The sequence below is a fragment of the Harpia harpyja genome, chromosome 14, assembly GCF_026419915.1.
Source record: "Harpia harpyja isolate bHarHar1 chromosome 14, bHarHar1 primary haplotype, whole genome shotgun sequence".
Taxonomy (NCBI): Eukaryota; Metazoa; Chordata; class Aves; order Accipitriformes; family Accipitridae; genus Harpia; species Harpia harpyja.
The window spans coordinates 9,141,646-9,156,309 of record NC_068953.1 but is presented as its reverse complement, the minus strand read 5'-3'; the positions used below and the strand labels follow the sequence as shown (position 1 = coordinate 9,156,309).

At 55.3% G+C, this 14,664-nt stretch overlaps 1 protein-coding gene across 2 annotated transcripts in view; it reads right to left on the bottom strand.

Annotated features, from left to right (window-relative positions):
• MGAT5B (alpha-1,6-mannosylglycoprotein 6-beta-N-acetylglucosaminyltransferase B) overlaps positions 1 to 10,514 on the bottom strand; it is a 70,670-nt gene extending 60,156 nt beyond the window's left edge. The window contains exons 1-2 of one of the 2 annotated variants that reach the window (XM_052808199.1): positions 10,358 to 10,514; positions 3,720 to 3,832 (exon numbers count right to left, since the gene is read on the bottom strand). In XM_052808199.1, coding sequence (XP_052664159.1) covers positions 3,720 to 3,832; positions 10,358 to 10,425 — 181 coding nt within the window. In that variant the 5' untranslated portion in view covers positions 10,426 to 10,514. The remainder of the gene's footprint in view (positions 1 to 3,719; positions 3,833 to 10,357) is intronic. The other variant, XM_052808198.1, reaches the window with a different exon arrangement.
• Positions 10,515 to 14,664: the final 4,150 nt, after the last annotated feature.

Here is a 14,664-nt window from a genome sequence, read left to right as displayed (position 1 = left end):
ACACGTGGAAACAAGGACCAGAGCAAACAGCCACAAAAGCCAGGATCACCCCCAGGAAGGACCACAGGAGCAGACATTTGCTAGCCACAAACATACCCAACTAAATACACCGGCTATGCTGGTAAAGCAGCCCACACCTGCAGCGTACGGAGAGAGGATGGTGCCAGCTTGCAATGCAAAATTAATCAGTTAATGAATAATGCTCAAAAGGGCCCATTAAACCCAATGCTTTGATGAGCCCATGCAGAGAGGAGAGCAGCAGCAGGGACCAGGCTCCTTCCCCAGGCGGGATCACCAGTGTGCTCCAGACGGTTTCATGCTGGGAGCCCGGTCGGGGGAGATATTCAAGCCCAGGCTTTCATGCATGGCAGACCTGAAGCCATGCACCCAATAACTCCTCCAAAGCCAATGGCCCTGAACCTGTCCAGCTTTGTGTGAATACTGGCCCGATTCCCACCATTACTCACATCAAGAACTAATCAGCCCAGCAAAATTAACCTGCTCCTTTGAGCTTGTCTTCAGACCAGCATTGTGCACTTAACAGCAACGATAACGACCAGCAATATTTCTTGGGTTTCCTCAGGATCCATAACGCATGTTAATTAGACACCAGTTTGTTATTCAAACAGACCTATTGAGATGCCGCAGCACTATTAAGAAGCATATCCACTTCTGCTCCCACCAACCCACACCAACTTCGACGTGCATTCAGCGCTCCTCCACGGGAGCTCAGCATCACCCCAGCCAGGAGGGACCTCTGGAGTCCCTTCCCCAACCTCCTGCTCCAAGCAGAGCAGACCTGGGGGTCAGACCGAGCTGCCCACTGCCACACACCAGCCAGATATGTTTTGAAAGTTTCCAAGGATGGAGTTTCCCCACCTCGCCAGCTTCCTGGAGGCTTTGGCTCCCCATTTCCCAGTGGCACCAGTGAGGTTGCCCAGCATGCATCGTCCCTCCTGCCTTCTTCCATTGGTGCGATAGTGGGGCTTTCCAGCCATCAGAGCCTCTCCCAAGAGCCACAACCTTTCAAAGGTGACAGAGAGGGCTCTGCAGTGACATTGGCCAGCTCCTCTCCAGCTCCAGTCTTGTACATGCCCTGAGGTCTTGGTCCCACTCTGCCCTCGGGGTTTCTCACCCCGTGTAGCTGTGTGCAGGGAGCCCTGCTGACAACAGCTACATCACCAGGCAGGACGGCCAGTCCCTACGTACCAATACACAGGAAAGGCTGAACCCCAACAGCCTGAACCCAGTGTTAAAGAGCTAGAAAATGCCCCTCATGTCATGCCTGCCAAGTCCAGGGGACAAAGAATATAACCCTCTTCCAAAACAGCATCCTTCCTCCAGAAACAGAAGAGGATGCTTCGTGTTTCAAAACGGTGTGTGAGACCACGAATGAACCAAATCTTCCCCAACAAGAAACACAACAGCCAAGTTGGCAGCAATTCATCTGGAAGCAATATGTTGTTTGGCAAATCCAGCTAATAAATAAAAAAAATAGAATGGTTTTACATTGAATTTCTGAGCTTTCTAACAAAGCAGGACTTGCCTTAGCCAGTTACAGACCTAAGAGACCAAAAGCTTGAGAAATTAGAGGACCTAGGTCATAAATCTTTTTTCTTCTTTAAATGAGACCAACCAGCCATTACCAGAAGCGACATCCAGACCCTCGGAGCGAAGCAGCGGGCATCGCTCCCAGCCAGCAAGGCAGGTGCTTGCAGTACAGCCCTTAGCAGAGCCAAGGGCACCGACCACAATCTCAGATGCAGGAAGGTGAACCCATTTACACACCTTGATTTAATCACCTAAAGCAGTAAGCATGGAGGACTCAGAGGTGCAAGAGCCTGAAAAAGGAGGGTTTTTTTGATCCAGCTCCAGGACTGCGCTGACATTGTGCCCAGTAAACAAGAGACACGCAAGGATGGGAATCCATGGACTTACAGATTTGGGTTAAATTGATGACAAGAATAAGGATGAGGAAAGCTATTCCACTCCAAGGCATCCAGAAAGGGGATAAAGAAGCTGAATAATTGTCTTTTTGCCATCGTTTCAACACAACTTTAGAGAGCCTTTTGGGGTGGGACCAAGGGCTTCTGCAGGTTTCTGGAAACCTTCGCTGCTGTTTGCAGCACAACCTGTGCCACCTCTCAGCTCAGGCTGGTCCCACAATTAATTACTCCCTCATTGCCTTTCTTCTAGCTCTCCGCAAGCTCCCAGGGGACACTGGGACTCTCCTGGGACAGAGAGCAGCTGTAACAAGTGACACCTTTTATTCCAAACCTTTTGGGGACCCACGTCAAAAGCCAAGTTTGGAGAAGGCAGTGGTCCAGGGGCTTCTGCCCACACTTCTCACATGCTGCTTCTCATCCCGAGAAGGAAGAAGTCCCCTATAACCAGGCTTCACTCACCAGCCATCCTGGGAGCTGCACTTGGCATGGGGACAGGGACATTACCACAGCAGCCACCCTCCTCACAGGGGCAGGTACCCTGACCATGGTAAAATATGCAGAAAATTCCAAAAGGCACTGATCCTGCAACCTGCTCAGGCTGAGGTCAGCCAGGCAAACACCAGTCCCTTGGAGAAGGGGCTTAATGGAGTTGATGATGGGAACAATTAGGGGAGCACAGGAGGAGAAACGCCAGCCGCCATGTGCTCCATCCACGGGGGACAAAACAAAGCCAGCTGCCGCAGGCTGCCCATTAATCTCTCTGAAAGTCAACTAAGCAGTTTACAAGCACCATCCACCTTTTGGAAACCACCACTTTAGTCCTCTCCTTCCATAGGAAAGCAACTAGCACTTCTTCCAGCACCACAAGAAAAGGATTTAATGCCCAAAAATCACATTCCAGGTGAGGCTGGGGAGCTCAAATCCCTCCACACCTTTGGTATGGAGGAGGAGAAGACCATGGTGGCCTGACCAAGCCTATCTCACCCTACTCACCAGAGTTCAAGCTAGACATTTCCCTCTGTGCAATTCAGTTGTGCTATTCCAGGCTGGGATCGTAGAGGAAAAGTAAGGGCAAAGCTCAATTCAGTGCAGCAGTGTCCTCCCAGAGCAAGAGCAGGATGTCACCCTCCCACCATGGAAGCTGTCTCCCGAGCTGACTGCACATCTTGCCAAAAAAGGCGTTTTAAAAAAATGTAACATAAAGCACGTTTGCTAAAAATCTGAATATTTCTCTTCTACATTTCAGTACCTCCACGAAACCACAAAGGCCTTTTATTTCCCTGTCCCTAAGGAACAATTTCCACTCCCTGCAGAGCAAAACTGCCCAAAGTGACTGAGCCCTCCAAGCACCTGAGCCAAATCCTCAGCACATCAGACTGGGTGCAGCGCATGCAACCCACACCACCACCAGCAGTTGAAGGTCTAATCCTGTCAGCCCCAGTCACCGGTGTTTTCCCACCCCTCTGCTGTGAGCCAGGGCCAGCATCCACACTCCAGCACACACACGTCCCCACTGTGCCTGTACACCTCTGGATATGAGCACAGCCAGGTTTTAGCCACACGGCTGCAAAGTGCCCCATGCCACAGCAAGAAGGGCCAACAGTTTCCTGAGCCATCCTGACGTCCCTGAAACAGGTCAGTAGGGAGCCTGGGAATGAAGGCATCCGAACACCATCCTCCCTGCATCCCTGGCGCTTGTCAGCTCGGTTGGACCACACGTTTGGGGGCCATCAAGCAGCACGTGGGACAGGATGGGCACAGAGCCGTGCTTACCTTCGGTCCGGATGGTGAAGGGCGAGTCCCCCAAGCGCTTGGCTGAGAACTGCCCTCCCAGCGACGTCATTAGGAAGCACAGGGTGAAAAATCCAATGCCCAGCACAAATATCCTGCAGGAGGGAAAGCAGAGCTGTAACAAGGTGTGACGAGGAACCAGCTCACTCCTGCGACAGCCCCACCACCCTTCGCCCGCCCTGGAGTAACCCCTCTGCACAGCAGCAGGAGCCACTTTGTTTTGGGATGTCTGGAAGAGACAGCCGGGACAATCCCTGCCTCCTTCCCAACTGCTCCATCCCCGTGGCTCACCCCATCCAGCCTGGGCAAGGAGCATCTCTGCAGCCCCAGCCCTGTGAGAGCACACCAGTACCTCACCCCGAGCACAGCCAGACCCGCATGTGCTTCGTGAAGAGCCCCAAGATGCTTCTGCCCAAACCCTGGCACTGAGCAGGCAGGTTTTGCCTGAGAACACCCTCCGAAATCCCCGCAGCCTGCTCTGACAGGCAGGCCTCGAGAGTGAGTGGAGGACTTGCAGTGGGAAAGCTGAGCGAGTCCACGACTGCCCTTATGATGCTCCACTAGATCCAGCCCAGTAACCCAGCCTGCAGGAACCACTACAATAAACAATAGCCATTTTCCTCCTGGGAGAGTCCAGAGAAAAGTGAGACCTTGTACCTTCCCTTCCTCCCAAAGGATCAAAAAAAAAAAAACCCAAAAAAAAACCCGACACTTTTTTTTTTTAAAAAAAGGTCTTTTGTTCCCCCTGTAACTAGGCCACCAGTATTTGCCATTGTGTCCGGCATCGCCTGCGTGGCGTGGGCAGCCTTGTGCGCAGCAGGACGAGGAGGGACCCGTGCTGGCAGCACACACGGTAGCCTGGGACCATCCCATCGCCGCTTTGTTCGTCGAGGCTGGCAGGAAAGCAGCTCCCGCGGGGACACACCGGGCAGGATGCCGACCCGCACGTCGCTCCCAGTAAGCTTGTGGTCACCTGCAGCTGCGAGAGAGGCAGGAGCTCTCAGCGCTGCTCCTATTCAGGCCAGTAACTTTTTTGGGGGGTGAAAAGGCTGAAGGCAGGAGCTCTGTGCAAGCAGGAGGGTTATTGTGCACCAGGCAGCATAAAGCCAAGCCTTCCCGTCTCCCTGACGTGCAAGCAGAGCACGCTGCGCCAAGGGACGGATGCCTGACCTCTTTCCACCGCTCAGAGATGCTGCCACCGCCTCCGAGTCTCCGTGGAGGTGCAGCATCCTCCAACAGACGCACAGGCAAAGCCCCAGCAGAGCCGCTGCCGCGTGCCGCTTACGACAGCTCCCAGAGCCACGGCCGTACCGGGGATCTCAGCTGGCCAAACCCAAGGAAAATTTCAAGGAGGAGAAGCAGAAAAGACAACTGTCAGCCAGCCTTGTGAAACAACGGGATTGTCTTCAAACAGATAAATCCTATGTGGGATAGGGAGCTGAGCAAGCCCTTGGGGGTGCCCGCTGCATTTCTGCCTCTCAGCATCCCCGAGCCGAAGGGAAGCAAACCACAGAGGACAGGAACCAGTAACTCTCCTTTACAAGTTCACACCATTATCCGCAGGGCTCAGGAGCTGCACACAGAAACACAGCATAGCCACCCAACACCAAAACCAGGCTTTTCCAGAGAAAGACTTGGAAAGGAACACCACAGCCCTCCATCTAATCATTATTGTGTAGTTAAGAGGCAGAGGATTAGGAACCAGCCATTAAGTCCGGGCTACGACACGCCAGCATTGCAATTATCTGTTGCTAGAAAGGGCTGGCAAATAAAGTAACTTGCTTCAAAGCACTTGTTAGCTACAGGAGATGCTGTAGAGAGCTGAAGTACAGTGTCAAGCAGCTCAAGAAGGACCGGGCCTCCCTGGGGAGATCTACTGGAGGAGCTCCCAGGGCAGGTCCCTACTGTCCCAGCATGGCATAGCCAGGCTTGCCCTGCCTGGAAAGGCTCCGAGGCAAATCATGGCACGTTCACAGGACCCCACGAGCTCCCTACCTCCATCCCACCAGGTCCAACACTGCTCTCACACAGCCAATGCACACCTGAGCCCCAGTCACAGTGCAGATTTGCTCTCAGCATCGGGCAGTTCAAGAGCAAAGGGTTTCCTCTGCCTGCTCTGAGAAGTATCAGCCCTGCCCACAGCAGAGGGGCATCTAACCCCCATCCATCCCCTGCCACGGGTCAGCCCTGCCCCATCCCCAGCTGGGTTCCAGCAGATCAGGGTCACCTGGCCACAGGCTCTGGACACGCATCACTGTGCAGCTCCCCATCCCCTTCCCATCTCCGGCCTAATCAAGAGAAAGAGCAACACCCTGGGCTCATTAGCATTAACAAGCTCTGCCAGCAGAACACTGAACACCAGCACAAAGCTCTCTAACCCTTTTGGAGACCCAGAGCCAGGTGCTGGGAGAGCAGACCCACCTGGGAGAGGGGATGCTCAAGTGCATCAATAAAACTGCCTGAGTTTGGGCAGGTACTCTGGGAGTGAAGCAGTTCAAGTCCCTTTTATTTCTGAATAAGCCTGCCCTGGGGGGTGGAAAGGAGTTTAAACAAGCTCTAAAAAGCATCATACACCTGGCTAATCAGACTCCCACCCCTAAAGGCCTGGCTATAGGCACGGCTGGCGTGCCCTACAAGCAGCCAGCAGCAGAGCACAGCCATTCCCTCCCTAGGAGATGCTGATGAACCATTGAGCTGCAGCATTTGCACGCAAAGATGACTACAGACCTCAGCCCCTCTCCCAAAGCAGACCTCAGAGAATGGTTTCCAGAGAGCCGTGGTCCAGCTCCAGCAGGGAGGTGATTGTGGAGGCAGCAGAGCATCCCTGATGCTGCGAAGCAACGTGGTGTCCCATAAATTGCTTGGAGAGAGGGTGATTCAGGGACATTAGTCCGTTCCCATTATCACACCCCGTGCTGAGCCACACAGTGCAGCGCTAGGTCTGGAAGAGGCTCTCGGGAACACAACAGAGGGGATTGCAGCACCCAGCTGCAGCTCAGAGGGCTGAATTTGTCCTTGGGGGGGGAAACACTGTCTGCCATGGCACCTCCCTGGGAGGAGAGGACAACAGCACAGTGGAGAAGGCACAAGCTGGAGGAGGAGGTCAAAGCCCAGCCATGCTCTGTGACTGAGGGTCCTCCCTGGGAGCACATCATGGTACAAAACCCACCCAGCGACCAGCTGTCCCCTTCCCCAAGGGGCATTTTAACAAAGCATCACCTGATTAAATAATCAGATCTGATCCTGCTCTTCCTTCTCACCCCTCCTATTGACAGTATCTTCATCACTATGCAAGACCTTGTTTATGCATTTTAATCTTCATAATTATACTCTGGCAAGGAGCGATGGTTAAATACCGAGAAGAAAGAAAAAGAGGAAGGAAAGAAAAAGAGGAAGGAAGGAAAAAGATACAAAGGTGATCTGTGCTTTAGCATCTCATTAGGAGACGAAATCTTTTTCATTTTGACTGGATTACAGAGAGAGTGGGGAGGCGCGGGATGCTTTTTCCCTTAAAAAAGAGGGATCAGAGCCTAACTGGAATGTATATGCTTAGGAGAGAAGCGGATCCAGCCCAGCAGCAGTGCTCCAGGGAGCAGGGAGGTTGCAGGGATGGGCTCTCAACCTGAGGACCACATCCCTTTTACTTTGTGCCAACCTTCTCCAGGTGAACAAAAATGCTTAGCCCAGCCTTAACTGAGCAGAAACTCCTTATGCAGAAAACAAATACCATGAAGTAGGCAAAACATACCAGACCCCAGACCTTCCAAATTGCCTATCAAATGCACTGGGTCCTCTGCCCCCAAAATCAAGTCTAACTCACTGAAGACCATGGAGCTCCAATGATGAAGTAGCATCTACTCTGCATGGTGGCTTTGCCTGTCATCCAATGTCACGTTTAATTCATTGCCTGGGCATGGTTCTGGTGCCAAGTCCCTCTCCACATCCTCCCCAAACCAAAATGTTCACAGTTCTGGGTTCTGGCTTGGTGCCCAAAACAGAAGGAAGCCAAATTCTCCGAGTCTTTAGTGAAAATTGGAAGTGATGCCCCAGTCATTGCAGATTTTGGCACATGGAACTTAAAGCTGGATGCAGCCAGGGGGGTCTGAGCGATGAGTTGGGAAGTGATGAGGGGAGGAAGGCCAGCAGCACCCAGCGGGACGGGGCTGTGACACTGGGACTGTCTGTCCATGCTGCTGCATCACCCAGCTGAGACCCACAGGGTGAATATTACACAGGTGCATGGGGAAACCAAGGGCTACAGAGACAGGTAACATCTTTTATTAGACAAGTTTTCAACACCCAAGTCTCCTGAACCCAAAAGCTGAGCCACAATTTCTAACAGCAGCAGCAGTTGGGCTAATAAAAAAATGCTCCCTCTCCTGCAAACCTTGTTTTGCTCAGAGCCCGACACCGTCACGGTGCTGTCGAAATGATGCTCAGCCATGGGAACCGTCCTCTGTCAAGGGGACCAGAGTGAATTCTCTTACAGGCCAATGTTACAGACACACAGAAAGACTGGCTTTGGTTTCCAGCTGGCAAACTTGCCTGAACTCCCCACGTTCTGCAAAACCAAGAGTTGGGCAACCTGGACCAGGGCTCCACAGTGAATTCTTGCCTGAATCCGGCGCTGTCACAAATGAAACACCCTTTGCTGCTGAGATGAAGTCAGAGCCATCCTTGGACATTTCTACAAATGGTTTCTACGCTGATTTGCTCTCTCTCCCCTTCACATTTGCTGCAGGCACTTTCACAGCTCAGAGCTTTGCATTGCTTTGCTAAGCATGTCTGGAGCGTGGTTAATGAAATGTTTTGGTGCAAAGGGTCAGGTTTCCTGTTCGCTGTTTGCTGATGGCACCGCTGCCAGGAGTCTACACCAGGCAGGGGATCACACCACGGGCTTCCCTAGAGCAGCAAGGCTTTGCCCAGCCAGCAATGAGCACCCGATTTACAGGACCCATCCTGATTGCCAGTATCTTCTCCCACTCCTCTAGGTCACCCCTGATTCACATCAGCTGAGAACGTGGGGTGCCGATTTTAGGGGAGCAGTGCTGATTTGCACCGGGTTACGGCTGGAGCAGGGCTGCGCCAACGCTTGCCCACACTGGGCTGGGAGCAAGGTGACACAGGACCGTGACATGGAGGGCTCACGCTCAGCATGACACCAATGTAGAGGGGATGCAGAGCTGGACACTGCGGGACAGCTAGGAGAGGGTCTTGGGAAATTCTTGTCTTACACAGGGAAAGCCTGACTGGTTAACAACAGGGTAACTCCGCTGGTTCCAGTGTCACCCGTACTGGTCTGCACTGGTTTGAAAGCAGAAGCCAGCCCAAGGCACACAGACAGGACGGTGCAGGTGCTCTGCTCTGCTACAGACACCAGGGACCCTCCAGCCACCACAAACCCCTCATCCGCACACATCCTTATCTCCAGTGGGACTTTGTGATCACCCTGCAACTCACTCCCTGTGCTCCCCCAGCCTGATCCCAGGTCACTGCTGAAGATGGGCTTCCCCTGCCCCAGGGGTGATGCCCCAGGCACCGGGGAGAGGGATGCTCAGGCCAGTCACTTCCTCACTACGGACTTCAAACCCACCTAAGAGAGCGAATAGCCAAGCTAAGAGCATACCCCTGGGGTGCATGTGTCCTTCCTACCTCTCTCACAGTCATTCCCCGTCCCACGCTTGGAGAAAGCCCAAGCCGTGGGGACCCTCATGCCCCTACTCCGCCACCGCTTTCCGACATCCCCTTGGCCAAGTTCCCCAGCCCCAGGGCACCGCCGTGGGATCCAGCAGCAGGAATCCCTCCAGACAAGCAGCGCAGAGCCAGGCAACTCCCGGCGAGAGGCTGACAACATCTCCAAACCTGAGCGCAAGCAAGCAGCGCAAGCACAAGCCCCGTCCTCCCTTCCAGCTCCAGGCAGTAGCCTGGGCTAAACAAAAAGGCAGATCCTTCCGATGATCCCAGGTGATCCCCAGCCCCCAAACACAGTGGGGAGCACTGGCAACCGCCAGGGTGGGCTCACCCCACCCTGTGCTTTGCCCCCCGGCACTTTCCCCTTCTGTGGGTTTTTGATCCCTCTGCCCGTAGAAAAACCAAGCGATTACCGACATCTCCCATGTGTCTCAAGCCTAGGAGCAACCAAAGCGCATCTCCGGTGAAATAAGGAAGCTGGAGAGCAAGGACGGGAGAGGGGAAGGGAATGCATGGGGGCAAAATTGGGGAGAGTTACACCAAGGGGAAAAAAGCGATAGGTGGGCACGGGCATGCTGGAGCAAGGCGGTTTCAGGCTCGGATATCAACCCCAGCCCCTCTGCCAGTTCAGGGTGGGTTTCAAAATCCCCATCAGCACCAGCAGATTTAAACCAGAGGAACTGATTCCCCCCGAGTACCAACATCTGCGAGAAAGGTATTAAAAAAGACACCGGCCAACAGCCCTATAATTAACCAGCACGCTGACCTGCGGGCAAACTTGCCTGGATCCCTGACATCCTAATCTGGGCTCAATCCCCCTCCATGGCGAGCTGCAGCCCCCCACGCAAAATGTGCTCCGACAACCGCTTCCCACCCCGCAGGGGCCAGGTCGGGAGCCGGGAAGAGGGACAAGAAAATGACAACTTTACCTAAAGGGTCTCAAGGTGACGAGGCATCTTCTGACCATTATCTTCCCATCCGCGTTGACTGTGATCATCGTTCAAAGTTACGGGGGGAGCGGGGAGGGGGCGGCCCCCGCACTCCCCCCCCCCACGCACCCACCCACCCCACCCACCGAGGCAGCGAGCGGGGCTCAGCGGGCGGAGCGCGGGGTTCCGCGGGGGCGCATGGCGGGGCGCGGAGCGGGGGCGCGGAGCGGGGGCGCGGAGCACCTGCCCGCCCGCCCTACCCCTACCCCTACCCCTACCCGCTGCCGGCCGAGCCCATCGCCGGGCCGCTCCGTTCCGCTCCGCTCCGCTCCCGCGCAGCCCGTCCGGGGCACCGCGCCGCGCCCTGCCCCGCTCCGCTCCGCGCTGCTCCGCGCAGCCCCGCGGAGGCAGCTCCGCCCCGCACCGCCCCGCGGAGGGCTGCGCCGGGCCCGGCGTGCCATCTAGCGGCAACGCGGCTCCGGAGCGGGGGTACCCGGGGAGGCGGGGGGGAACGACACACACGTTATTCCCGGGGGCTGCCCCCAAGGTGGGGGGTGGGAGGCATTTTTGGGGGGAGGATGGCCGTTTCGCGGCGGGGAGGGCGGCCGCATCCCGGGGCAGGTGACGGTCCCCCGCCGTGGTGACTTTGGGAGCCGGGGATGGCCCTCGTTGGGAAAAGGGAGAGGGGGGGGTGTCAACCCCGAAAGGCCACCGTGCAGCCCCCGCGGGTGCTGTTTGCTTTTGGGGGGCTGCGAGGGGCAGGGCATGCCTCGCTTCTGGGGAAAAGGGGGGTCTGGGGTCTGGTTCTGAGAGCACCAGCCTGCGGCTTTGCTTCCCCATCACCCTGTTTTCTTTCAGGGGGTCACAGTCAAGGCTCACCATGTGGCTTCCCAATGTCCCCAGGCACCCCTGGGTGCTGCCGAAAGGACCAGGATGGTGTGGAGGGGCCGGGGCAGGGAGGCAAGGAAGCGTCCTTGGGAAGACAAAGAAGGGGCCATGAGAGCTGAGGCCAGGAGAAGCAGCTGCTGAGCTCAGCAGAGGTGTTCCCGGCTCACGTGTGAAAGGTGACAGGCACAAAAAGCCTCCCAAAGCCTGGGACTTAAAGGAGCCAAATGTGCCCAGAGGCACCCCATTTCCAGCCCCTGACTCGAGGGCACCCAGCCGGCACGGGTGCACCCCACCAGCAGCGAGGGAGGGGACGCATCGCCCTGTGGGGTGAGCACAAAATTGCAAAGAGCTGGAAGGGGACCGTTGTCCTCAGTGTGCACGTTTGGCCAGGCTGTGGGACAGGACCAGGCTGTTGTCTGGGGGGGGCTGTTGTGCAAACATGGCCCCCTCACGCCATGCTGGCCCCGTGGCTGGCCATCCCTCTCTGCTCTTGATACCACCATGGGCACCATAAAGCATAGGGTGACACTGGGAGAAAGCTGCCCCTTTGCCTTCCCCATGGTGGGACGCTCTCCTCCCATGGTCTTTCTCAGCTCTTCTCCATCCTGCTTGCTTCCCAGGAGAGAAACGTTCCTCCAACCCCACCAACCCAGCGTGGCTCAACCATCTCCTCCACGAGTGCTACGCAATTACAATGCCCTCCCAGCACCAAGCAGCCAAGCACTCCCTCTTTTATAAACTAATTGTGGGCTTCTTTGTTTGTGCAGAATCCTGGTGTTTTCCCATGAGGCCGACAAAGAGGAAATGCGGTATTATGACTGTTGTGATACCATAACTCTGATTTCCATAGGGATCCCAGGCACTCACTCTGCTTCCTTCTCCCTGATGTAAACCAGGGGTGGCTTCGGTCGGCAGAGCTCCAGGTAGCATATGCTGCAACAGCATCAGCCACAGGCAAGCTCAGAGACGAAAGACAGCTGGAAATTTTCCACAAAACAGCAATTTCTCCCCACGAAACAGCAGTTTTTGCCAAGAAGTGAGAAGAAAAAACATATCCTTTAGGGTTTAATACATACAAAAGGATTTTTGAGTTCATCCACACTTTTCATGGGCAGGGGACAGGGAAGGAGTCATTGCCACACCAGGTCTGAGCAGGGTAATACTGGGCTGAGGCAGATGGACACACAGACTGAGGATCTGCAGAAAGTGTGGCTCAGAAGCAGCAGTCAGCGCTGTCAAGCCAAATTCAAACCCTTAGATCAGCTCTCCCTGATCTTCAGTGCAGGCAGCCCAAACACCTTGGCAAGGACACCCTTCCCCGAAGCCCATCCTGTGGGGACCTTACGGACACGACCACGTGGACCCCCTGGGCTGGACAGACACCTAACGCCAGCTGGCGTGCCTCGGTCCTTGCCATTTTAGGTGCAGTTGGGAGTCTTCTGGTGCCTGTGGCTTTCTCTGGAAAAACAACCCGGTTTTCTTAACTTGGTCTTTGTGCAAGGAGGGAAGCAGCAGACTAATGAAGGTGCTGTGAAGATCCTGCCATCCTGATCTCCTTGCTCCTGCCTGCTCCCTCCATTCCCAGCTCCTGCTCCTCTGACAGAGCTTTAGTCCCCATCTAAGCTGTAAAACCACCTTCAAACCTGGTGTTTCCCCACTTGCCTCTCTCCAGAGCACCGCTCCAGCCGGCAGTGGGAGGGAGAGCCTTTCGCTCTCAGACCACCTCAGCACGATGGGGCTGGAAACCTTCCTGATGCATGTAAACACACGACAAGAAGTGGCCAACGGAGCAGCCAAATCACTGCCTCCCGCTTGTCAGGAGCCAGCTGTGCCTTCCCAAGAGGTTGGGAGGAAAACAGAGCATCCCATCCTGGGGAGTGCGGAGCAGGGGGCTACGAGAGTTCCAGTGTGGGGTGAATTTTGCTGTGGGATGGGACCCCATCTCTCACCTCCGTAAGGATAGTGCCGAGGTTCCTCTGCGCATCCCACAAGCTCTGGGTCGTGCCAAGTGGCAGATCTTCCCTGAGGCTGATGGCAGCAGCGTCGCAGCAGGAAAAGGCCGGGGTATGGTGAGGCACGACACATTAATTTTGTACGACTTACTTAGGCGTGAGGGTCATCAGGGGGGAGAAGGGAGCGGGGAGGAGGTGGTGCCCCCCATGCCTCCTTTCAGGGCTGACCCCGGGCTGGAAACAGCCCCCCAAGGGCCTGGCCATTTCTCAGGCAAGCAGAAGGCAGCTCAGCCACCTTGGCTTCCTTCAAGTGCCTGCTGCAGCACCAGCCAGCAAAAAATATAAAATAAAATAAAATGCAGAAATCTGCTTTTGGCAATCTCTATTCAATAAGCTTTTATTTTGGCTCCAGCCAGCACATTAGCCAGCAACTCTCCATTACCCTGCACGGCAGCACACAGGCCTTAGTAATGTTGTAACAGCCCCATTAGCAACGTGCAAAACCCCATAAACCCAGCAATTAGCGGGGGAACCCCGACGTGCAGGGACACTTCCATGGCCAGGCGAGGGAGGAAGGGAGGGAGGCCACCAGAGCCGGCTGCTGCCCTTGCTGCAGGTCTCCTGCCTCTCGTTGCAGAACATCCAGCCTCATCCCAAATCCACAAGGCCACGTGGGAGAGGGATTGTCCGGAGATGGGGAAAGGCATGTCCCATATGCACAGCCTGGGAGGGTGCTGGGAGCAGTGATTGCACTCGCAGTGCTGGCCGGGGAGCCAGGCAGGGTTACCTCTGCTGCTCTCAACTCCTGCCAGTACCGTCCCGTGCAGGATCCGTCACCCCACGGACAGGAACATGGCGTTCGCTGGCCACTGGGGCTCTCGTCCCTCAGGAGAAGCGCTGCAGCAGGCAGTCCCTCCCCTGTGCTGCTGCTCGAAACGAAAGCTTAATTAACTACCAGTTCACTGTCTGTTTAGAGGGATGGATCTAAAATCCAAGGATGGTAATAAAGCGGTGAATTATCTTCTTCGGCAGCTGAGAAGCAATGGCCCCAAAAATCAATATGCTGAAGTTATACGTGTACACACACACACACGTATGTTTGTTATTACTACAAATCAGGCAGCAGCAGGGAATGGAGAGAACCAACTCAGCAGCTGGCTGGTGCGAAAGAAACCAGTTTTCCACCAGTTAGAGGCCCTGCCCAGCCAGAAGTGGACATGGAGCATCTCCGGTACAGGCTCCAGGCAGCCACCTCCACAGTCCTGCCTGTAACCCGGGGCAGAGCCACGGTTCCAGCTCCGACACCGGCGCATCCTCCGGCAGCCAGGACTCACCCTGCACCACTGGCCCAGCAAAAGACCTCAGGAATTTTCAACTGATCTTGAGTAACCATATTACCATGATTCCCAAAGCTCCCTAACCCAGCCATCCCTGGGCAGAACATGATGGTTTAGACCACCACAACTG